The sequence below is a fragment of the Cetorhinus maximus genome, chromosome 29, assembly GCF_964194155.1.
Source record: "Cetorhinus maximus chromosome 29, sCetMax3.hap1.1, whole genome shotgun sequence".
Lineage (NCBI taxonomy): Eukaryota > Metazoa > Chordata > Chondrichthyes > Lamniformes > Cetorhinidae > Cetorhinus > Cetorhinus maximus.
The window spans coordinates 20,731,297-20,756,369 of record NC_135907.1 but is presented as its reverse complement, the minus strand read 5'-3'; the positions used below and the strand labels follow the sequence as shown (position 1 = coordinate 20,756,369).

Below are 25,073 nucleotides of genomic sequence, written 5' to 3'. Positions count from 1 at the left end.
TCCAGCTGTCATGTCATGTATCTGGACCATTATTCCAGGCCTCTGGATTACAGGCCTAGTGACATTACCATCTCCTGCACTGAGCCCGGGTCCAGGGTGCATTGATCACTTGCATTGGTCGGGGGGGTGGGGGGAGTTGGGAGCCAGGTTCCCCACAGAATCTCGACGCGACAGCGCGCGATTGGATCGGACTAACCCAGAACTTTCCGTGCGCAGGCGGAAGAAAGGCACGGGAACATCGAGGAGCGGCTGTGTCAGCTGGAGACGGAGCTGGAAGAGAAGAACCAGGAGCTGCAACGGGTAAACTCTCCCGACATCCCAGAACGGGAATACTTTAATCCCTGATTAAACTGAGACACCACCCAGGCGGGCAAAAGGAGCTCGGAAAGCCGTGGATATTGCGGACTCATTAACACCTCCTTAAAGCAAATACAAATTCTAAATGTTCGGGATCACATTAACAAGTACTTTTTGTTCCCTTTTGTTAATAAGTGGATGGTTTAATTCCAGCCCACACTAAACTTTTCCAAATCAGATTCTTTTAAATATAATTTTAAAAGTGCACACGGCTGAGTTTTAATCCCCCACTTCCCAGTAAAGATGGTGACTCGATACAATCGCTGGAGCTCAGTACTTGCTTTAAATCCAGTCTCACTGTGAGATATGTTTTGGCATCTCAATCGTTTTGTTTTTGTGAAAAAAAATAGAAAGATCATCTCTCAAAAAAATTTACTTTCAGGCTTCAATGTCCTTCCGATCAAATGAAATGTCCGATTTTAATGTAGCTGCGCGCAAGGGCCTCTGCTGTCCGCAGTATGCACGTCGGGTCACCCTGAGCTGTAGTTTTGAGGGGGAGGATAGTTCCTGCAGGGAGCGGCTCCACATCACCTGACTGGCACCCACTGCGAGTCAGGCTCCACTGGGGGGTGGGGATGTGTGGAGATACGACATCACCACCACTGCCAAGTGGTGAACCTAGGCACTGAGGCCTGGCCAGTGCCATCCCCCAACAGTAACCCATTGGTTTTAAGTGGCCCTGAGGAGTGGAAAGCCAAGGCAAGCTGTGGGAGACCTGCAAGACTGGGGTTGTCACCACCAAGCCTAATCCTGGCCTTTATCCTCATTAATGGGATGTGGACGTCACCGGCAAGGGGCCAGCATTTGTCACCCATCCTTAATTACCCTTGTACTGAGTGGCTTGCCCGGCCATTCAAGAGTCAACCACGTTGTTGTGGGTCTGGAGACACATGTGGGGCAGACCAGGTATGGACAGCAGATTCCCTCCCCTAAAGGACATTAGTGAATCTTACAACAGTCGATGATAGTTTTACAGTCACCGTTACTGAGACTAGCTTTCAATTCCAGATTTGTGAATTGAATTCAAATTCTACCGGCTGCCACTGGTGGGATTTGAACTCGTGCCCCCCCAGAGCATGGGGGTCTCTGAATTACTTGTCCAGCGACACTGCCACTACGCCACTGCCCTCGTCTGACATCCACGCACCTGGAGGGAGAGAACCCTGGCGGATTTTATCCGGCACCGGCCTTGGGAGGCCGATGGTGACTCTGTAAACGTCCGTCCGCCCTATTGAACGCCTGCCTAAAGGCTTCATGACCCACGCGGCCTGTGTGTCTAAACCTTGCCTCTATTGCGCCCCAGGCTCGGCAGAGGGAGAAGATGAACGACGAGCATAACAAGCGCCTGTCGGAGACAGTCGACAAGCTCCTTTCCGAGTCCAATGAGCGGCTCCAGCTCCATCTTAAGGAGAGGATGGCTGCGCTGGAAGAAAAGGTGAACGGGTGCTGGGGTTTGGGGGTGGGGGGTGTGTGGGGGTACGGGTGAACGGGTGCTGGGGTTTGGGGGTGGGGGATGTGTGTGGGGGTACGGGTGAACGGGTGCTGGGGTTTGGGGGTGGGGGGTATGGAGGGGTACGGGTGAACGGGTGCCGGGGTTTTGGGGTGGGGGTTGTGTGTGGGGGTACGGGTGAACGGGTGCCAGGGTTTGGGGGTGGGAGATGCGTGTGGGGGTACGGGTAAACGGGTGCCAGGGTTTGGGGGTGGGGGGTGTGTGTGGGGGTACGGGTGAACGGATGCTGGGGTTTGGGGGTGGGGGGTGTGTGGGGGTGTGTGGGTGAACAGGTGCTGGGGTTTGGGGGTGGGGGAGGTGTTGGGGTACGGGTGAACGGGTGCCGGGGTTTGGGGGTGGGGGGGTATGGGTGAATGGATGCTGGGGTTTGGGGGTGGGGGATGTGTGTGGGGGTACGGGTGAACGGGTGCCGGGGTTTGGGGGTGGGGGTTGTGTGTGGGGGTACGGGTGAACGGGTGCCGGGGTTTGGGGGTGGGAGATGCGTGTGGGGGTACGGGTGAACGGGTGCCGGGGTTTGGGGGTGGGGGATGTGTGTGGGGGTACGGGTGAACGGGTGCCGGGGTTTGGGGGTGGGGGATGTGTGTGGGGGTACGGGTGAACGGGTGCCGGGGTTTGGGGGTGGGAGATGCGTGTGGGGGTACGGGTGAACGGGTGCCAGGGTTTGGGGGTGGGGGGTGTGTGTGGGGGTACGGGTGAACGGATGCTGGGGTTTGGGGGTGGGGGGTGTGTGGGGGTGTGTGGGTGAACAGGTGCTGGGGTTTGGGGGTGGGGGAGGTGTTGGGGTACGGGTGAACGGGTGCCAGGGTTTGGGGGTGGGGGTGTACGGGTGAATGGATGCTGGGGTTTGGGGGTGGGGGATGTGTGTGGGGGTACGGGTGAACGGGTGCTGGGGTTTGGGGGTGGGGGATGTGTGTGGGGGTACGGGTGAACGGGTGCTGGGGTTTGGGGGTGGGGGGTATGGAGGGGTACGGGTGAATGGATGCTGGGGTTTGGGGGTGGGGGAGGTGTTGGGGTACGGGTGAACGGGTGCCAGGGTTTGGGGGTGGGGGGGTACGGGTGAATGGATGCTGGGGTTTGGGGGTGGGAGATGCGTGTGGGGGTACGGGTGAACAGGTGCCAGGGTTTGGGGGTGGGGGATGTGTGTGGGGGTACGGGTGAATGGGTGCTGGGGTTTGGGGGTGGGGGATGTGTGTGGGGGTACGGGTGAACGGGTGCTGGGGTTTGGGGGTGGGGGATATGTGTGGGGGTACGGGTGAACGGATGCCGGGGTTTGGGGGTGGGGGAGGTGTTGGGGTACGGGTGAACGGATGCCGGGGTTTGGGGGTGGGGGGGATGTGTGGGGGTGTGGGTGAACGGGTGCCGGGGTTTGGGGGTGGGGTGTGTGTGGGGGTACGGGTGAATGGGTGCTGGGGTTTGGGGGTGGGGGGGGTGTGTGGGGTACGGGTGAACGGGTGCCGGGGTTTGGGGGTAGGGGGGGTGTGTGGGGGTACGGGTGAACGAGTGGGGTCTGCCCCCTCTCACTGCCATCAAACTGCTGCTTTAACATATATTTGTGGTTTCTGCATCCCTGCGCAGAGTCTTGTAGCTGCAATCAATTGTTCCTTCGACTCTGCCGTTCCATACCGAGAGTTCTCCCACAGCTGAAGGACAGAGCGTAGTACACGTCTGCTTAGTGCATAGTTGGGATTTGTACATTAACTCTTAGCCCACACTTTCAGGAATTTGTGAGAGCAAAACTCATTGAACAGAAACATTGCTGATGGTTTTATGCATGTTCAGGGTTGATGAAGCAGCAACAGAGATAATTTAATGTAACCACAACAGTGCAACACAAATCCAAGGAAGCAGTGGTCAGGTTAGATCACGTGCTGATTAAAACAAAGGCTTGCATTTATATAGCACCTTCTATGTCCCAGAGGGGTATACAGCCAATGAAGTATTCATCCAAGTTAACTTATGTTGTAATGTAGGAAACACGGCAGTCAATTTGCACACAGCAAGCTCCCACAAACAGCAATGTGGTCATGAGCAGATCATCTGTTTTTCAGTGAGGTTGCTTGAGGCCAAGACCCTGGGGTGACCCTGAGAATCCCCCGGCTCACCTTCAAAATAGCACCTTAGGATCCCTCACATGCACCCGAGGGAGCAAATAGGGGCTAGTTTTAATGTCTCGCCTGAGACTCAACACCAATGACAGTGCAGCACTCCCTCAGTACTGGCACTGGGAGGGTCAGCCTAGATTTTGTGCTCAAGTCACTGTGACTGGGACTTGAACCCATGGCCTTGTGACGCTGAGTCACGGCTGGTTGGGGAGTATGATTAACATAGAATCTGACAGGCCCTTGGCCCATCTCACTCTTTGAGAGAGATATCCAAGTTAGTCCCACACCACAGCTTTTCCCCCATTCGCCCTCTTCAGGTACATGTCAGTTGTCAAGTTTCTGTGAAAGGACGTGTGGTATGGAGACACCGATAGTTCACTTGTTTTGCATTGTACCTGGTGTAGTGGAGAGGAGCTGGTTGGAAATTCAAATTCATGTACTTGTTTTGTTGGTGGAGGGTTACAGTTCACTCAGGGAGCCTGAGTTGCTGTGGCAACGTGCACTTATACATGTATGGATGGATAGCGATGGTAGAGACCCCAATGTTCTTTCCATCCCATGGCTGACCAGGAATCTCTCCCGCTCTCACCATCTGCCATCGGTGTGTGTTGGAAGGATTTGCAGGTTGATACTCAACCTCTTTGGCTGCGTGACCAATAGACTCTCCTTGGCCATCAAGTCCTGGGCTGGGACTCGAACCAGGAGCTTCTGGCTTAGAGGTAGGGGCGCTACCCACTGTGCCACAAGACCTCCTCAACATACTTGTTTTCTGTAGTTTCTAGCAGTTTCTGTAATGTTTTTGTCTGCTGTACATTTCATGTGAAAATCTCTCTGCTTTCTTCTCTGACTACTAAGAAAATCTAATATCTGTCTTTCCTTTTCTGTCTCTTTCCTCCCCCTTTTTTAACTCCTTGCCTTCTAGAATGCACTAAGTCAGGAGCTTTCTAACATCAAAAAGGTGCAGGAGGAGGTGCTGCTCAATAAGGTATTTTCATCCCCTTGGGGCTAACTAGTCATGGGCTTGTCATGGGCCAAGAGCCTCAGAACCCAGTTCTGGTTGGACGGTACACCTGGGTGTTTCATCACATGACCCCTCTTCCTCCAAGTGCCCTGCACCCACCCCACCTCGTCCCCGTACCTCCGCCATTGGTTGTCCAGCATGTTGCCCGTTTCCCCACAGCCAATCAGAAAGGGAGTAGACTCTTTGTTACCCATTGGATGATGCTTGACTGTCACTTGGGCAGGGGGGAGAAATGTTGCTCAGTATTTTTCTAACAAGTGAACAAAAGCGTTCAAAGAAAATAAAACTTCAAATAATGTTTTTATTGCGCCAGTCATTCTTCTCCTGAGTTTTTTGCTCACAGCAGTGACTGTGGAGATTTGCCCTTAATTCCTGGCCTGTCCAGGGTTTGCAACTCTCCCCGCCTCTAAGGGGCTAACTCGCTTGCTTTCGGGACCTGAGGGAGCCATTCAGCCCCTCGAGTCTGCTGCCCCATGCAACGAGATCATGGCTTATCTGTAGACCCCCTTGGCCCAGTTTCCTTGAATAAATTTTGATTCAGAAACACCTGTCAATCTCAGATTTAAATTTAACAATGGCTCTGGCATCAATTGCCATTTGCGGAAGGGAGTTCCAGACTTTTACCACCCTTTGTGGGTGAAAAGCCTGCCTCTAATTTTTTACACTATGCCTCCTAGTCCTAGACTCCCCAACCAATGGAAATAGTTTCTCTCCATCTATGCTATCTCTTCCCCATCATACCGTGTCGATTTTGGGACTGATGGACCTTGAATTCAGACTGTGAAGACGGTTATGTGTGCCTCAATGCCACTGTGCAGTGGAGTGCGTCAATACCTGGGTTTCTGTGTTAATACCTGGATTTATCGAACTAAAACCATTTGTTCCGTGTTACTGAGTGAGCCAGGGAGGAAATTGGTGCTGTCTCCTTCTCACGGTGAAAGTTACTGTAAGGATAACCCATAAGATAAAAATCTTTGGGTCCAGAGTGGGATCTTGCTGTGCTCTTTGCTCTTTCTCCATAGATTAGTACGACTATACTGTGTCCGCACTGTTGTTTAAAATGTTGAAAGGATTGGATAGGGTAGATGTAGAGAACGTATGTCCCACTCATGGGAAAATGATATGATGCGTGCAATGATTTTTAATGTTATAAATGCTAGCGTATGATACAAGCCTTTTGTGTGTATACTGGGGAAAGCACATTCCCAAACACGAGCCTGTTATAAACTATTCCTGCTGCCTGGGAAGTGGAGGACCAAGGGACAGCATCGGAAAATTAGAACCAGGCCTTTCAGGAGTGAAATTAGGAACCATTTCCACCCACAGAGAGTGTGGTGGAATTTTGAAACTCTCCCCCACAGACAGCAGTTGGTGCCAGGTCAGTTGTTAATATTAAATCTGAGATTGACAGATTTTTGTTAACCAAAGGATATGGAGTTAGATCACAGATCAGCCATGATCGAATTAAATGGTAGGAGAGGCTTGAGGGGCTGAATGGCCTCCTTCTGTTCCTATGTTCTAATTAACGGGCACTATATTGTGATGCAAACTGTTTGTTCCAACTTTAGCACTTTTCCGAATATTTCACTCATTCCCACCGCCTCTTCCCTTACATAAACCCTTTATGGAGAAACTATCTCCTGAGATTGGGGAATCAGGAACACTGGGACATAGTCTTAAAATTCAAGTTGGGTCATTGATCAGCAAGAGCACACAGAGAGTGGTGGAAATCTGGAACTTCCCCCCAACCCCCACCCCAGCAGCCCAGCAAAAGGCTATGGATACTAGGGTTCAGTTGGAGCTTTCTAGACTCAGATTGATGGACTTTGGTCAGTTAAAGGCATGGAAGAATACGGAAAGAGGTGGGTAAATAAGCCGGAACGGAGGTGGGTAAATAAACCAAGATCTAATCGGATGGCGGAGCAGGCTCGAGGGGCCGAATGGCCTCTTCCTATTGCTGACTGAAGGTTCTGCTCTGCAAGCGGATTGGACGGGATTGAAAGGCTTGGAGGGCAACACCGAGTGCGTGTTGGGTGCCTTTTGACGCATTTTATTTAACTGACTTAAGTATTTATTGTGTGTTTGCACAGCATGTGTGTTATATTATATGGACCTGCCCATTGCTGGTACACAAAGGAGTACAGGCTACTCTGTACAATTGCAATGATTACCTAGGGGTGATGAAATAGGGAAAAAACTTGAATTAAACAGTGTCTTTCACGATCTCAGGACACTTCAAAGCACTTTACAGCCAATGAAATCCTTGTTGAAGTGTAGTTACTGTTCTAATGTAGAAGCACGGCAGCCAATTTGCTCGTAGGAAGCTCTCACAAACAACAAGGGGATAAAGATCAGATAATCTGTTTCTAGTGATGGTTGGTTGCAGGACTGATATTGGCCAGGGCACCGAGGAGAAATCTCCTGCTCTCCTTCGAAATAGCAGTGCCGGATCTTTCACCTCCACCTGACAGGGCAGACGGGACCTTGGGTTTAATATCCGAAAGGCGGTATCTCTGACAGTGCAGCACTGTATCGGTACCGCACTGGGAGTGTCAGTCTGGATTATATGAAGGTGGCTCTGGATGGACGGGCCAAATATACCTGCCCCTAAGTCCTATGTTTAAGATTTGTAGGCAAACCCAGTAGCTAATTTGCACATGGGAAGATCCCACAAACAACAGGAGGGATAAATAACCAGTTAGCCTGTTTTGTTGTTGGTGGCTCAGACACAGAGAAGAAACCCTCACCCACCCACCATTTTTCGATCATCTTTTACGGCCACCTGAACTGTCATTGATATCCAAATTTGGCGCCTCCAACAATGCAGCACTCCCTTGGTACTGCAATGCCAATATTGCAATAGTACTTGAACTAACAGCCTCCTGGCTGCGGAGTGAGAGCGCTAACCACTTGAGCCATGGCTGACATTTCTAGCGCGGGCCTACACGTTTCCTTGACGATACTCTTTGGCCGAATGCTCTGTAAATGTTGACAGATGTGACTTTATTGGAGCCAGTCGGGTTGACGGGTCCCAGAATCTCCGGTATTTCGACAGGGCCGTGAGTAACTGCTTTTTTCCCCTCACAGGAGCAGCTGATGGCGGAGGTGGAGAGGATGCAGACTGAGCTGGAGCAGCTGAGAGCAAAGACTGGGATCCGTGATGCCTACTCGAGGTAAGACTGCGGTCGGGACAAAACCAGGTCAGAGGTTGGAGACGCTCGAGCGTTCGGCCCCCCCTCTCTCGCTCCCACAACCGGCCAAACATGTCCCGGAACTCCACCCGCGTTCATCCCTCCTAAACACACGCGTAGCTCGGGTTGCCAACTCTGGATGGGTTTATTCCTGGAGGCTTCATCACATCAGCTCCCACCTCGAACTGCCACTCCCGCCATTGGTCCATCCTCTGAGCGCACAGCCTTCTCACAGCCAATTGGAAAGCGAGCAGGCTCTTTATCATCCAGCTAGATTAATCATGACTGTTCATGAAACTCCAACTCCAATATTTTTACAACTATTAAATGAAAATGAGTAAAGAAATGCAAAAAAATGTTATATTTTTAACGCCCCCTATGATTTTCTTCCTGGGGATGTGTTGTCCCGGAGATTAATCCCCAATTCCTGGAGACTTCAGGGCAATCCTGGAGTGTTGGCAACTCAGTACATAACCAATCCCACTCAGTACTTCACAAGTCTTTACCACCTTCATTACCAGTCCCAGTAGTAACTCAGCACTCGTATCACTAAAGGGTTGATGGGCTGAATGGCCTGTTCCTGTTCCTACAAACGAGACTTGATATGCTGCATATCCAGCGATCAGATTGAATAGAATCACTTGCAACAGCAAATAGCAAACTGAATCAGCACAACCCTCCCGCCTTGTCCACTAGTCCTCAGGTAAACACTCTACCAGACCAGGTAACCTAACCTATAAATACAAGACTTGTTTATTAGTCATTTGTTAGTACAGAACTTGAGTATTGCTGAAAAAAGAGACATGTCTAAGCTTTTCGTCTTGCACTCACCAGGACACCTTGCAAGAATACCAATACAAGGGGAAAACAACAATTTATACTGTATGCGAAGAGAGTGTCGATTGGTTGGCAAGCGGCATTGTCGTGGAATGCACCAGGGATTGTGACTGACAGTTAACTGCCAAGCGTTGTTTGAAATTTAAACCAGGCAACTTGACCCTGATTGGCCAAGGCATTGCCCTGAGGAACGAGTCAGCGAATGGCTGTCAATTATTTTGTTTAGCTGAAGCAAGCGCAATATGTGTACCTGTTCTTTCTGTCTCTAAAGAACAGGGCCCTGTGTAGCTTCCAGTACACACAAATGCACCACACCGTGAGCCCGTATATTAATACAGGGGGATTTTATCAAACAGCATGTCCCAGCCTCTGTTCGCACTGAGGGCAGACTGTACCCAGCTAGCCTGTGATTGCAAAACTCAAAACGCAGTGTCCAACATTAGATGTGATTCCACGATTGGACAACATTTGCTAAATAATCCTCCATGTGCTAAGAATTACGCTGACAACCAATTTAAGATTGTCAGTCAGTCTCACAGTGTGGAGCACTTGTGTGTACTGGAAGCTACACAGGGCCCTGTTCTTTGCAGACAGAAAGAACATGTACACTGCGAGTCTTTGGAACGTACGGCCTACATACCCAGCATCACACTGGCACTGAAATTCACATACCACATTACTCATACCCCGGCCGACCGCAAGCCTACCTTCACTGGTCAATACACGCGTTGGGGATTCTTACAGTCCCACAGGCTATAAGATTGATCTTATCGGCAACCTTGTAAATAGGGCCCGGGCAATTTGCTCACCATCAAATTTTATCAAACAGCATGTCCCGGCCGCTGTTCGCAATGGGCAGGGTACAGACTGTACCCAACCAGCCCGTGCTTGCAAAACTCAAAAGACGTTGTCCAACATTAGATGTGAATCCGCGATCGGACAAGATTGGCTAAATAATCTTCAGTGTCCTAAGAGCTACACTGACAACCAATTTAAGATTGTCAGTCAGGCTTGCATTTGTGTGTCCTGGAAGTTACATACACTAATCCACAGGACCCCGCCCTTGCAGACAGAAAGAGCCTGTACACACATTGCGTCTGTTTCAGCTAAACAAAATAACTGACAGCCATTCACTGACTCATCACACAGGGCAATGCCTTGACCAATCAGGGTCAAGCTGCCTGGTTTAAATTTCAAACAATGGCCTGGCAGTTAACTGTCAGTCACCATCACGGGTGCATTCTCCATCATAACGCCACCTGCCAACCAATCCGCACTCTCTTCACATACAGTATAAATAGTTGTTTTCCCCTTGTATTGGTATTCATGCGAGGTGACCTGATGAGTGCAAGACAAAAAGCTTCGACTTGTCTCTTTTCTCAGCAATACTTATTAATCATTGTCATTACATAAAGAGCACAGCAGAATTCACTTGGATTATTGAATTTCACACTCCTCAAACACACCAAAGAAATAAGAGATGGTGAAACTGGGCTAACTAACTCTAAACCTGTAACTGCATTGGTGATGTCAAAAACTTTATATACCACTGAATGTCACCCAGGGAGGTTATATAATAGAAGTGATCATTCCTGGACCTCAGTAAGACGCCAGGCGCCAACTCTTCTGCGTGTGTTGCCGATGCCTGTGCCCGCTTGTTTTTGGGACGAGGCCAGAGTTCTATGTTTCACAGAAGGAGGGCCACTCGGCCCATCCTGTCTCCACTGACTCTCCGAATGGGCAATTTACATGGTGCCATTCCCCCCGCCTTCTCCCGGTAACCCTGCACCTTCTTCCCTTTCAGATAACTGTCCAGTTGCCTTTTGAATGCCTCAGTTGAACCCGCCCCCACCCACCCTCTCAGGCAGTGCACGTGGTTTCCAGTCAGAGTTTCCTCTTCGCTGTGCCTGAGGGATTGCTGCTCCCCTGGCGGTGACCTTCTCCACCCCACCATCATCGCCCCGAAGTTCTGGGAGTCCCTATATTTACTTTCTGCTTTAAGAAGCTCCTTAAAACCAACCTCCTCGACCGAGCTTCTGTTGACCCGTCTCAGTGTCTCCTCCTTTGGCTTGGCGTCCATTCCCATCTCGTTACCCTCCGGTGAAGCGTCCTTTCTACGTTTAAGCTGTGATCTTAAATGCAGGTTATTGTTGAAGAGGGAATTAGATGTTTTGTTTTTTTAAACAAGGACTGTGTATTCTACCCTACCCAGGAGGCCAGTGTGACAAGTGTACATTCATTCTGTAAATAAACATTGAAATGCACGCCCGTTTCCTTCTGTGACTCCGGGTCTCTTTATCCATTGCACTGCTATTTACTGCTGTCCTTTTGGAATAACAGGTCACTCCCGGGGAGTGCGTCGGAGCTCCGATACTCCCACAGCGCTGGCGTTCCCGTCGGCAGCCACATGGACATCTATAGCACCACGGGGGTCCTCCGAAGGCCCCATAAGGGGCGCTGGGCAGCGCTGAAGGATGACCCCTCGAAGGTAAACCGATAGATCACGCACTTGTACAGTCACCCATTGCCAGAGTCCCGGTTATAGACCACCCACGGTGAACGTTAGGCAGCACTAGATGTCGCTGGTGAGCGTTGTGCTCTTTTGCAATGGGCTGTTATTGGACACATGCTCTCAACGGCTTTAGAGCAGAGAAGGTGAAGGGGAGGTTTAATAGGGGTGCTCAAAGTCATGAGGTGCTAGATAGCTGGCCAGCAGAATCACTAACCAGAGGAACCAGATTTAAGGTAATTGGCAAATGAACCAGAAGAGAGAAGAGAAATCTTTTTTTTATGCAGCGGGTAATGACCTGGAATGCACGGTTTGAAAGGGCAGTGGATGCAGATTTACTAAGTCATTCTCAAAAAGAAATTGAATAAATGCTTGAAAAGGCAAAAATTGCGGAGCTAGGGAGAAAGAGCGGGGGAGTGGAACTAATTGGCCTGCTCTGTCAAAGAGACACGATGGGCCAAATTCCCTCCTTCTGTGCTAAAAGATTTTATGAAAAGCCAGTGTGATAGTTGGAGGTATTATGTATCGAAGCACTCTGTGAAATTGGCTCAAATGATTCTGAATGTCAGCTACTTTCTGAAGCTGAAGGCAAAATGCTTGATCAGCAACTTTTCAAGTGGAATTACTTGACTAAATCTTGCCTGCATGTCCATATTGACGCTGGTAGTTGTGCGACAAGGTAGTAAACCAATTCCTGTCCATTAGAGCATCGTTTTTATTGTGCTCTGTGCCTGCCATGCAAATTAGAATAGATTCATACACCACTCCTCACTTCCTGAAGCCTGTCCACCATCTACAAGGCACAAGTCAGGAGGTGATGGAATACTCTCCACTTGTCTGAAGACACTCAAGAAGCTCAACACCATCCAGGACAAAGCAGCCGCTTGTTTGGCATCCCATCCTTCATCTTAAACATTCACTCCCACTATCATCATTGCACAGTAGCAGCAGTGCGTACCATCCACAAGATGCACTGCAGGAACTCGCCTAGCCTCCTTTTACAGCACCTTCCAAACCTGCGACCACTACCATCTAGAAGGACAAGGGCAGCAGATAGATGGGAACACCACCACCTGGAAGTTCCCCTCCAAGCCACTCACCATCCTGACTTGGAAATATATCGGCCGTTCCTTCACTGTCACTGGGTCAAAATCCCGGAACTCCCTCCCTAACAGCGCTGTGGGTGTACCTACACCACATGGACTGCAGCGGTTCAAGAAGGCAGCTCACCCACCACCTTCTCAAGGGCAATTAGGAATGGGCAATAAATACTGGCCTAGCCAGTGAAGCCCACATCCCATGAACAGAAATGGAAGGAAAAGGCAGAGAAGGTTCAGCCCCTCAGGCTTGTGTTAGCTCTTTGAATGGGCTTTCCATTTAATCCCACTCCCCTGCTCTCTTTTTAATTCATTCACGGGATGTGGGCTTCGCTGCCTAGGTGGTGGAGGGAGTGAATGTGTGTGGATGTGGTGCCAATCAACCGGGCTGCTTTGTCCTGGATGGTGTTGAGCTCCTTGAGTTTTGTGGGAGCTGCACTCATCCAGGCAAGTGGAGAGTATTCCATCACACTCCTGACTTGTGCCTATTGGATGGTGGACAGGTTTTGGAGAGTCAGGAGGTGAGTTACTCGCATCTGACCTGCTCTTGTAGCCACAGTATTTATATGGCTAGTCCAGTTCAGTTTCTTGGTCAATGGTAAGCCCCAGGATGTTGATAATGGGGGATTCAGTGATGGTAATGCTATTGAACATCAAGGGGCGATGGTTAGATTCCTTTTTGTTGGGGATGTCATTTCCTGACACTTGTGTGGTGCGAATGTTACTTGTTACTTGTCAGCCCAAGCCTGGATATTGTCCAGGTCTTGCTGCATTTGCACATGGGCTGCTTCAGTATCTGAGCAGTCGCAAATGGTGCTGAACATTGTGTAATCATCAGCGAACATCCCCACTTCTGACCTAATGATGGAAGGAAGGTCATTGATGAAGCAGCTGAAGATGGTTGGGCCAAGGACACTACCCTGAGGAACTCCTGCAGTGATGTTCTGAAGCTGGGATGACTGACCTCCAACAACTACAACCATCTTCCTTTGTGCTAGGTATGACTCCAACTGACAGAGAGTTTTCCCCCTGATTCCCATTGACTCCAGTTTTGCTAGGGCTCCTTGATGCCACACTCGGTCAAACGCTGCCTTGATGTCAAGGGCAGTCACTCTCATCTCACCTCTGGAGTTCAGCTCTTTTGTCCATGTTTGAACCAAGGCTGAAATGAGGTCAGGAGCTGAGTGTCCCCGGCGGAACCCAAAGTGGGCATCAGTGAGCAGGTTATTGCTCAGCCAGTGCCACTTCATAGCACTGTTGATGACCCCATCCATTACTGATGATGGAGAGTAGATTGATGGGGTGGTAATTGGCCGGGTTGGATTTGTCCTGCTTTTTGTGTACAGAACATACCTGGGCAATTTTCCACATAGCCAGGTAGATGCCAGTGTTGTAGCTGTACTGGAACAGCTTGGCTAGGGGCGCGGCAAGTTCTGGAGCACAAGTCCTCAGTACTATTGCCGGAATATTGTCAGGGCCCATAGCCTTTGTGGTATCCAGTGCCTTCAGCCGTTTCTTGATATCACGTGGAGTGAATTGAATTGGCTGAAGACTGGCATCAGTGATGCTGGGGACCTCCGGAGGAGGCTGAGGTGGATCATCCACTCGGCACTTCTGGCTGAAGATTGTAGCAAATGCTTCAGCCTAATCTTTAGCACTGATGTGCTGGGCTCCTCCATCACTGAGGATGGGAATATTTGTGGAGCCTCCTCCTCCAGTGAGTTGTTTAATTGTCCACCACCATTCACAACTGGATGTGGCAGGATTGCAGAGCTTAGATCTGATCCGTTGGTTGTTGGATCGCTTAGAACTGCCTATTACTTGCTGCTTATGCTGTTTAGCATGCAAGTAGTCCTGTGTTATAGCTTCACCAGGTTGACACCACATTTTTAGGTATGCCTGGTGTTGCTCCTGGCATGCCCTCCTGCACTCTTCATTGAACCAGGGTTGATCCCCTGGCTTGATGGTAATGGTAGAGTGGGGGATATTCCGGGTCATGAGGTTACAGATTGTGTTCAAGTACAATTCTGCTGCTACTGATGGCCCACAGCACCTCATGGATATCCAGTCTTGAGTTGCTAGATCTGTTCGAAATCTATCCCATTTAGCACCATGGTAGTGCCACACAACACGATGGTGTGAAGGCGGGATTTCGTCTCCACAACGACTGTGCGTTTATCACTCCTACTGATACTGTCATGGACAGATGCATCTGCGGCAGGCAGGTTGGTGAGGATGAGGTCAAGTATGTTTTTCCCTCTTGTTGGTTCCCTCACCACCTGCCGCAGACCCAGCCTAGCAGTTATGTCTTTTAGGACTCTGCCAGCTCGGTCAGTAGTAGTGCTACCGGGATAGACATTGAAGTCCCCCACCCAGAGTACATTCTGCGCCGTTGCCACCCTCAGTGCTTCCTCCAAGTGGTGTTCAACATGGAGGAGCACTGATTCATCAGCTGAGGGAAGGTGGTATGTAGTAATCAGCAGGAGGTTTCCTTGCCCATGTTTGACCTGATGCCATGAGACTTCATGGGGGCTGGAGTCAATGTTGAGAACTCCCAGGGCAACTCCCTCCTGACTGTATACCACTGTGCCGCCACCTCTGCTGGGTCTGTCCTGCCGGTGGGACAGGACATACCCAGGGATGGTGATGGTGGGGTCTGGGACAATATCTGTAAGGTATGATTCTGTGAGGATGACTATGTCAGGCTGTTGCTTGACTAGTCTGTGAGACAGCTCTCCCAATTTTGGCACTAACCCCTACATGTTAATAAGGAGGACTTTACAGGGTGACCAGGGTTGAGTTTTCCATTGATGGGTGGTCCATTCGGTTTCATTCCTTTTTTGAGGCTTTGTAGCGGTTTGATACAACTGAGTGGCTGGCTTGCTCAGTGAACCACATTGCTGTGGGCCTGGTCACATGTAGACCAGGTAAGGATGGCAGATTTCCTTCCTTAAAGGCCATTAGTGAACCAGATAAACCCAACAATTGGTGATGTTTTCATGGTCATCATTAGACTTTTAATTCCAGATTTGAACCCAGGTCTCCGGAGCATTAACAAAAACAGAATTACCTGGAAAAACTCAGCAGGTCTGGCAGCATCGGTGGAGAACCACCGATGCTGCCAGACCTGCTGAGTTTTTCCGGGTAATTCTGTTTTTGTTTTGGATTTCCAGCATCCGCAGTAGTTTTCCCAGAGCATTACCCTGGGTTCCTGGATTACTGGTCCAGCGACAATACCACTACACCATCACCTCCTACAAACACCTCCCTTTCAAGTATTTATCCAATTCTCTTTTGAAAGTTGTTATTGAATTTGCTTCCACAGAACTTTCAGTCACTACATTCAGGATCATAACTCAGCTAAAAAATTCCCTTCAACACATCTTTCCTCTCTAATTCTTGGCATTTTTTTGCCAGTTATTTTTAACATGTGCAGGAGCTCATGGCCATGTTGATGCTGTATCATTCTATGATTCTAAGCTCAGATGGAGCCAGCCTGTGCTGGCTATTTGAAGGAGCTATATCCAGTTAGTCCCACACTCCTCTTTCCCACTGCCCTGTACCTGCTTCCTACGAAGAAGCAAAACTTGCAGTTAAATAGCACCTTTCAGAATCATCAATCATCAACATCCCTAAGCACTTTACAGCCAATGAAGTACTTTTGAAGTGTGGTCACTGTAATGTAAATGACACAGCAGCTAAAATGCACATAGCAAGATCCCACAAACAGCATTGTGATGAGGACCAAATAATCTGTTTTTTTCTGATGTTGATTGAGTGGATAAATATTGGCCAGGGCACCAGGGATAAATTCCCTGCTCCTCCTTTGAAATAGTGCCATGGGAATCTTATACATCCACACGAACAGGTACATGGGGGCCTCAGTTTAGTGTCTCATCCAAAAGATGGCAATTCCAACAGTTGGAAGTAGTGCAGTGAAGCATCAGCCTTGATTTTTTGCACTCAGACCCTTAGAGTGAGGCTTGAACCCAGAACGTTGTGACTCAGAGGTGAGAGTGCTACTCACTGAGCCACAGCTGGCACTCAAGTCATAGGCAAGATATTCAAGTATTGACCTGGTCCCCTGTTGAATCCTAGGAAAGCGCAAGTCCTGCTGTGGCTTGACTGGCTTAACCCACACTGCCAACCAGTAATACAGCACTGTCATGCTTCCAGCTTTATATCTAGCCAGGATGGCCCTGCCTTCTGCTTTCTATAATGTTGACGTGATTGGCGGAAGATGGGGCAAGTGCTGCTACTCCCAGGCTTTTCTCTTCCTGGGGTCAGAGGCCAGCTCTCTGAGCGTGACTCAGGTCGTTGAAATATAACCTGACGGGAAGTGGCTTGGTAGATTTTTGAGAGCCTGGGATGGGTTGGCTCAATTTGTTTAATGCTACAGCTAAAATCGCGAGGAATACTTTGTACCATGACACAAAAGAATTATGTTGCTCACTGTAAGATATGGTAAAAGGCCTTTGAGTCTTCAGTGGGTGATAACTATGGAAAACCTTGGGGAGGAGATTGAAAGTCAATGTTTTGAAACAGAGCCTTGCATTTGCAAGATTGCGGGGTGTAGAATCACGCTCTGGGAGGCTTCTTAGTCAAGCAAAACAAACTTTATTTACACGAGAGCTTCCATCGCTGCTCCTTATCCATCCATCTTTTTCCCTAGGAAACCCCTCCCTAGAATTTATTCCCCCACGCCAGCCACAAGTCGATCGAACAAATCAAGTGACCCCCCCTGCCACCACCCCTCAGTTAAACTGATCTTAAAGTGACAGTCCTCACAAGGCGATCTGATCGAGGCGCTCACAATGTTAAAAGAATTCGATCAAGTAGTTACGGAAAAGCCACTTCTGTGAGGGGAATGGTTTACAAATAGGGTCACGATCTTAAATTTAGCGCTAGACCATTCAGAAGGGAAGCCGGGAAGCACTCCTTCACGCAAAGGACAACGGAACTCTGGAACATGCCCCCCCTCCATCTCTCCAAAAGGTTGTGGATGCTGAAGGTTAATTGAAACTTTTAGGACTGAGGTTAATAGGTTTTTTTTTTGGAGAAGGGATTTAGAGCAAAGATAGGAGAACCGGCAGTGATCTGATTGAATGGTGGAGCAGGCTCGAGGGGCTGAATGGCCTCCTCCTGTTCCCAGTAGGGTGGCCAACCCTCCAGGACTAGCTTGGAGTCCCCAGGAATTGGAGGTCACTCCTGTGTGCAACCCCGGAGAAAAACCCGCAGGCGGGACATTAAAGAAGATGGTGTTTTTTTGTCATTTTCTTTGAACATTTCCCTTTAGCAAATATAAAAATATTACAAACGGGAGAAAAGGGCTGTGTGGCTGACAGGCACGCATCATCCAACTGGGCCGCGAGTCTCTCTTGCTTCCCAATTGGCCTAGGGGAGGGCAGTACATCACAAGGATGCATGTGTTGGCTGGAGTGCGGGGGTAAGTCATGTGAGGAAACCCCCAGGAATACCCTTAATCAGAGTTGGCAACCCTGATTCCTGACGTTTTTTTTAATATTCTTTCATGGGATGTGGGTGTCACTGGCGAGACCAGCATTTGTTGCCCATCCCTAATTGCCCTTGAACTGAGTGGCTTCCTAGACCACCACAGAGGGCAGTTAAGCTGTGGGTCTGGAGGCCAAGTGTAGGCCAGACCCGGTAAGGACGGCAGATTCCCTCCCCTAAAGGGGCATTAGTGAACCCAGATGGGGTTTTATGACAATCAATGATGGTTTCGCGGTCACCCTCACCGAGTTTCCAATTCCAGAATTATTTTAATTCATCGAATTTAAATGTCACCGCGCGTGCCGTGGTGGGAATTGAACCCGCGTCCCCAGAGCTTTGGCCTGGGCCTCCGGATTGATGTGAAAGCAAAATACTGCGGGTGCTGGAGATCTGAAATAAAAACAGAAAGCGTCAGGAAAACTCAGTAGGTCTGTGGAGAGGGAAACAGAGTTAATATGTCAAGAACAATATGATTGTTCTTCAGAACTAGCCTGGGCCTCTGCATTACTAGTCCAGTGACATGACCACTATGCCACCATCTCCCTCAGAGTAGCTGTGCTGCTAAATGTTAACAGGATATATGTGTCTCTCCCTCTCCCTCTCTCTCTCTCTCTCATTCTCTCATTCCTATCTCCTGCTTCCGTTGGGACTCTGCAGCATGTAAGTCAACAGCTCACTGGATTTCTCTGTAATGTCTTGCATGCTTGCTCATGTTGAACAGGTTGTTCTCAGCCAGCGCTGGTGAATGGGGAAGCAGAGAGGGGGCGGGGGTGGTTTGCAAGGAGGCTGAGGGTGCAGCCAGTGTTCAATACTGGCAGTCATTAGCCCGTGGTGTCCCTTTTCAAAACTAGTGAAGCACAGGCTGACCTTGGCCCAATCCTCCCAGGATGACTTCATCTCAGCATTTTGGCTGAGATAAAAAGGAAATAAAAAATTTCCTTTCTTGATTCATTCTTTCCTTCTCCCTGATTTTCCTGGTTGTTTTTGTTAAGGACGCTGTTTGTTTAAAGGGAAGGTGTACGTGATGGCCTGAGACAGTCCCTTGCTGCCCGCCCCTTTCAGAAGGCAACTTTGACAGAAACCTTGGATGGGTCTTGCCTGGCCTCTCTATTCCATGGACCCCAGTCCCTCCTTCCTGTAGCCTCTCATCCTGTGTATGACTGGGCGGTGTGTCAGCAGCCTCTGGTCTGAGCAGCATTTGGTTCCCTGAACCTCACTCGCTTGAGGTGTTACCTGATGATATTTTTTTCCCTCTCTTTAGCGTGGGTCTGGGAGTTAGACCCAGTGCAATTTGCATGTGCCTGCGTAGTAACTACAGCTTTAAGGATGTAGTGTAGTATCATGTCACAGTGCGAACGAATCAGCCCAGAGCGCAAGGAACGTTAGGGGTGGAGTTTTGTGTCTAGTTGTGGATCTCGATGGAAGCATGTAACTGCTGCTGAAGCCCTGTAAATAAAATTCACTGTTTTTTATGAGAAACCAGTCTGGAAAATCAAGTCTATAACAGCCTGAGAGTTAGATCCAGCACAGTTTGCATTTATGTAGGAGTTTGATCCCGTGTAATTTGCGTATGTCTGGGAGTTAGATCCAGTGCAATCGGCGTGTGTCTGGGAATTAGATCCCGTGTAATTTGATTGTGTGTCTGGGAGTTAGATCCCGTGTAATTTGCATGTGTCTGGGAGTTGGATCCCGTGTAATTTGCATGTGTCTGGGAGTTAGATCCCGTGTAATTTGCATGTGTCTGGGAGTTAGATCCCGTGTAATTTGCATGTGTCTGGGAGTTAGATCCCGTGTAATTTGCATGTGTCTGGGAGTTAGATCCCGTGTAATTTGCATGTGTCTGGGAGTTAGATCCAGTGCAATCGGCGTGTGTCTGGGAGTTAGATCCTATGTAATTTGCATGTGTCTGGGAGTTAGATCCCGTGTAATTTCCGTGTGTCTGGGAGTTAGATCCTATGTAATTTGCATGTGTCTGGGAGTTAGATCCTATGTAATTTGCATGTGTCTGGGAGTTAGATCCCGTGTAATTTCCGTGTGTCTGGGAGTTGGATCCTGTGTAATTTGCGTGTGTCTGGGAGTTAGTTCCAGTGCATTGCGAGTGTGGCACTGGTACTGTATGGTGCAAGTATTTGGGAGGATATATTGTTGGTGGACGCTCGTACTCACGGGTAGACGGGAGCTGTAAATCACTAACTGGAGATGACCTCTGCTGCTGATGGGCTTCCCTTTCTGAGCAGGTGCAGACGCTGAATGAGCAGGAATGGGAACGGGCCCAACAGGCCAACGTCCTTGCCAATGTAGCCCAAGCGTTTGAAAGCGATGTGGACGGATCGGACATCGAGGATGACGACCGGGAGACGATATTCAGCTCGGCTGACGTCCTGTCCCCAAGTGGGCAGACAGATGTCCAGACGCTTGCCCTGATGCTTCAGGAACAGCTGGAAGCCATCAACAAGGAAATCAGGTAAGAGAGGGGTTCACCTGAGGAAGCCTGGCCTTTCAAACCCATTGCCCAGTCACCAGCGAGCAGCGTTTCCACACATTAGTGCAGCTGCCTGTGTCTCAGTGAGGGAGTCAGCTTGTGTGTGTACACGTTAATCTGCTAGTGAACTCACTAGTGAACAAAAGTGTTCCCGTCTGGGGACCCAGGGTTAAAATTACACCTTTCACGTGATGGTGTTGCCCATATTCACTGGCGTATAAAGCCAGCAATCTCTTCCTAACACACACACACACACACACACACACTCCCTCTCACACTCCCGCTCCCTCTCAGCCTCCCTCTCACACTCCCGCTCCCTCTCACACTCCCTCTCACACTCCCTCTCACACTCCCTCTCACACTCCCTCTCCCTCTCCCTCTCCCTCTCACACTCCCTCTCACACTCCCGCTCCCTCTCACTCTCCATCTCACACTCCCACTCCCTCTCACACTCCCTCTCACACTCCCTCTCCCTCTCAAACTCCCACTCCCTCTCACACTCCCTCTCACACTCCCTCTCACACTCCCTCTCCCTCTCAAACTCCCACTCCCTCTCACACTCCCTCTCACACTCCCTCTCCCTCTCCCTCTCACACTCCCTCTCACACTCCCGCTCCCTCTCACACTCCCTCTCACACTCCCTCTCACACTCCCTCTCACACTCCCTCTCACACTCCCGCTCCCTCTCACACTCCCTCTCACACTCCCGCTCCCTCTCACACTCCCGCTCCCTCTCACACTCCCTCTCACACTCCCTCTCACACTCCCGCTCCCTCTCATACTCCCTCTCACACTCCCACTCCCTCTCACACTCCCACTCCCTCTCACACTCCCACTCCCTCTCACACTCCCGCTCCCTCTCACACTCCCTCTCACACTCCCTCTCCCTCTCACACTCCCTCTCACACTCCCACTCGCTCTCACACTCCCTCTCACACTCCCTCTCACACTCCCGCTCCCTCTCACTCTCCCTCTCATACTCCCACTCCCTCTCACACTCCCTCTCACACTCCCTCTCCCTCTCAAACTCCCACTCCCTCTCACACTCCCTCTCACACTCCCTCTCACACTCCCTCTCACACTCCCACTCCCTCTCATGCTCCCGCTCACACTCCCGCTCCCTCTCACACTCCCACTCCCTCTCACACTCCCGCTCCCTCTCACTCTCCCTCTCACACTCCCACTCCCTCTCACACTCCCACTCCCTCTCACACTCCCACTCCCTCTCACACTCCCACTCCCTCTCACACTCCCACTCCCTCTCACACTCCCACTCCCTCTCACACTCCCACTCCCTCTCACACTCCCTCTCACACTCCCTCTCACACTCCCGCTCCCTCTCACACTCTCTCTCACACTCCCGCTCCCTCTCACACTCCCTCTCACACTCCCACTCCCTCTCACACTCCCACTCCCTCTCACACTCCCACTCCCTCTCACACTCCCTCTCACACTCCCTCTCACACTCCCTCTCACACTCCCACTCCCTCTCACACTCCCGCTCACACTCCCGCTCCCTCTCACACTCCCGCTCCCTCTCACACTCCCGCTCCCTCTCACACTCCCTCTCACACTCCCTCTCCCTCTCACACTCCCACTCCCTCTCACACTCCCGCTCACACTCACACTCCCACTCCCTCTCACACTCCCTCTCACACTCACACTCCCACTCCCTCTCACACTCCCTCTCACACTCCCGCTTCCTCTCACTCTCCCCCTCACACTCCCACTCCCTCTCACACTCCCACTCCCTCTCACACTCCCACTCCCTCTCACACTCCCTCTCACACTCCCTCTCACACTCCCTCTCACACTCCCTCTCACACTCCCTCTCACACTCCCTCTCACACTCCCGCTCCCTCTCTCACTCCCGCTCACACTCACGCTCCCACTCCCTCTCACACTCCCTCTCACACTTCCGCTCCCTCTCACACTCCCTCTCCCTCTCACATTCCCTCTCACACTCCCACTCCCTCTCACACTCCCGCTCACACTCCCTCTCACACTCCCGCTCCCTCTCACACTCCCTCTCACACTCCCTCTCACACTCCCTCTCACACTCCCTCTCACACTCCCACTCCCTCTCACACTCCCACTCACACTCCCTCTCACACTCCCTCTCACACTCCCTCTCACACTCCCTCTCACACTCCCTCTCACACTCCCTCTCACACTCCCGCTCCCTCTCACACTCCCTCTCACACTCCCGCTCCCTCTCATACTCCCTCTCACACTCCCACTCCCTCTCACACTCCCGCTCCCTCTCACACTCCCGCTCCCTCTCACACTCCCACTCACACTCCCTCTCACACTCCCTCTCACACTCCCGCTCACACTCCCTCTCACACTCCCTCTCACACTCCCACTCCCTCTCACACTCCCGCTCCCTCTCACACTCCCGCTCACACTCCCGCTCCCTCTCACACTCCCGCTCCCTCTCACACTCCCTCTCACACTCCCTCTCACACTCCCACTCCGTCTCACACTCCCACTCCCTCTCACACTCACGCTCCCGCTCACACTCCCGCTCCCTCTCACACTCCCGCTCCCTCTCACACTCCCGCTCCCTCTCACACTCCCTCTCCCTCTCACACTCCCTCTGACACTCCCACTCCCTCTCCCACTCCCGCTCCCTCTCACACTCCCTCTCACACTTCCGCTCCCTCTCACACTCCCTCTCACACTCCCACTCCCTCTCCCACTCCCGCTCACACTCCCACTCCCTCTCACACTCCCTCTCACACTTCCGCTCCCTCTCACACTCCCTCTCCCTCTCACACTCCCTCTCACACTCCCACTCCCTCTCACACTCCCTCTCACACTCCCTCTCACACTCCCGCTCACACTCCCGCTCACACTCCCGCTCCCTCTCACACTCCCTCTCACACTCCCTCTCACACTCCCTCTCACACTCCCTCTCACACTCCCTCTCACACTCCCTGTCACACTCCCTCTCACACTCCCTCTCACACTCCCTCTCACACTCCCTCTCACACTCCCTCTCACACTCCCTGTCACACTCCCTGTCACACTCCCTGTCACACTCCCTCTCACACTCCCTCTCACACTCCCTCTCACACTCCCGCTCCCTCTCATACTCCCTCTCATACTCCCTCTCACACTCCCTCTCACACTCCCTCTCACACTCCCTCTCACACTCCCTCTCACACTCCCTCTCACACTCCCGTTCCCTCTCACACTCCCTCTCACACTCCCGCTCCCTCTCACACTCCCTCTCACACTCCCTCTCACACTCCCACTCCCTCTCATACTCCCTCTCACACTCCCACTCCCTCTCACACTCCCTCTGACACTCCCTCTCACACTCCCTCTCACACTCCCTCTCACACTCCCTCTCACACTCCCTCTCAAACTCCCTCTCACACTCCCTCTCACACTCCCTCTCACACTCCCTCTCATGCTCCCTCTCACACTCCCGCTCCCTCTCACACTCCCTCTCACACTCCCGCTCCCTCTCATACTCCCTCTCACACTCCCTCTCACACTCTCACTCCCTCTCACACTCCCATTCCCTCTCACACTCCCACTCTCTCTCACGCTCCCGCTCACACTCCCGCTCACACTCCCGCTCACACTCCCGCTCCCTCTCACACTCCCGCTCCCTCTCACACTCCCGCTCCCTCTCACACTCCCGCTCACACTCCCTCTCCCTCTCACACTCCCTCTCACACTCCCACTCCCTCTCACACTCCCACTCCCTCTCACACTCCCACTCCCTCTCACACTCCCACTCCCTCTCACACTCCCGCTCACACTCCCGCTCCCTCTCACACTCCCGCTCCCTCTCACACTCCCGCTCCCTCTCACACTCCCGCTCCCTCTCACACTCCCGCTCCCTCTCACACTCCCGCTCCCTCTCACACTCCCTCTCACACTCCCTCTCACACTCCCGCTCACACTCCCTCTCACACTCCCGCTCCCTCTCACACTCCCGCTCACTCTCACACTCCCTCTCACACTCCCACTCCCTCTCCCTCTCACACTCCCACTCCCTCTCACACTCCCTCTCACACTCCCACTCACACTCCCGCTCACACTCCCGCTCACACTCCCTCTCCGGTACAGGCCTGAGAGGCTGAATTGCCTCTTCTGTGAAGAATGATTCAATGGATCGTCCCTTCTGTTTGAAGCTGGGTCCTTACGATCTGGCCGTGTCCGATTATAATCCAGAATTATCGTTATAACCCAACACTCCAACAACACAGCAGAGCCGCCGCTGCCCGAGCTGGACTAGTGAGCACACCCGCCACCCCACCACCCCCACCCCCACCCCCACCCCCACCCCCACCCCCACCCCCCCACCCCCACCCCCACCCCCACCCCCACCCCCACCCCCCCACCCCCACCCCCACCCCCACCCCCCCACCCCCATCCCCACCCCCACCCCCCCACCCCCACCCCCACCCCCACCCCCCCACCCCCACCCGCCACCCCA

The 25,073-nt window shown here is 51.5% G+C and overlaps 1 protein-coding gene across 6 annotated transcripts in view; it reads left to right on the top strand.

Moving 5' to 3' along the window:
- Nucleotides 1–25,073, top strand: part of LOC144669379 (liprin-alpha-3-like) — a 206,040-nt gene that overhangs the window by 88,572 nt on the left and 92,395 nt on the right. For 5 of the 6 annotated variants that reach the window (XM_078531768.1, XM_078531765.1, XM_078531769.1 and 2 more), the window contains 6 exons: nt 217–300; nt 1,661–1,792; nt 4,892–4,954; nt 8,078–8,163; nt 11,359–11,506; nt 20,373–20,599. In XM_078531768.1, the coding sequence (XP_078387894.1) occupies nt 217–300; nt 1,661–1,792; nt 4,892–4,954; nt 8,078–8,163; nt 11,359–11,506; nt 20,373–20,599 (740 nt within the window). The remainder of the gene's footprint in view (nt 1–216; nt 301–1,660; nt 1,793–4,891; nt 4,955–8,077; nt 8,164–11,358; nt 11,507–20,372; nt 20,600–25,073) is intronic. The other variant, XM_078531767.1, reaches the window with a different exon arrangement.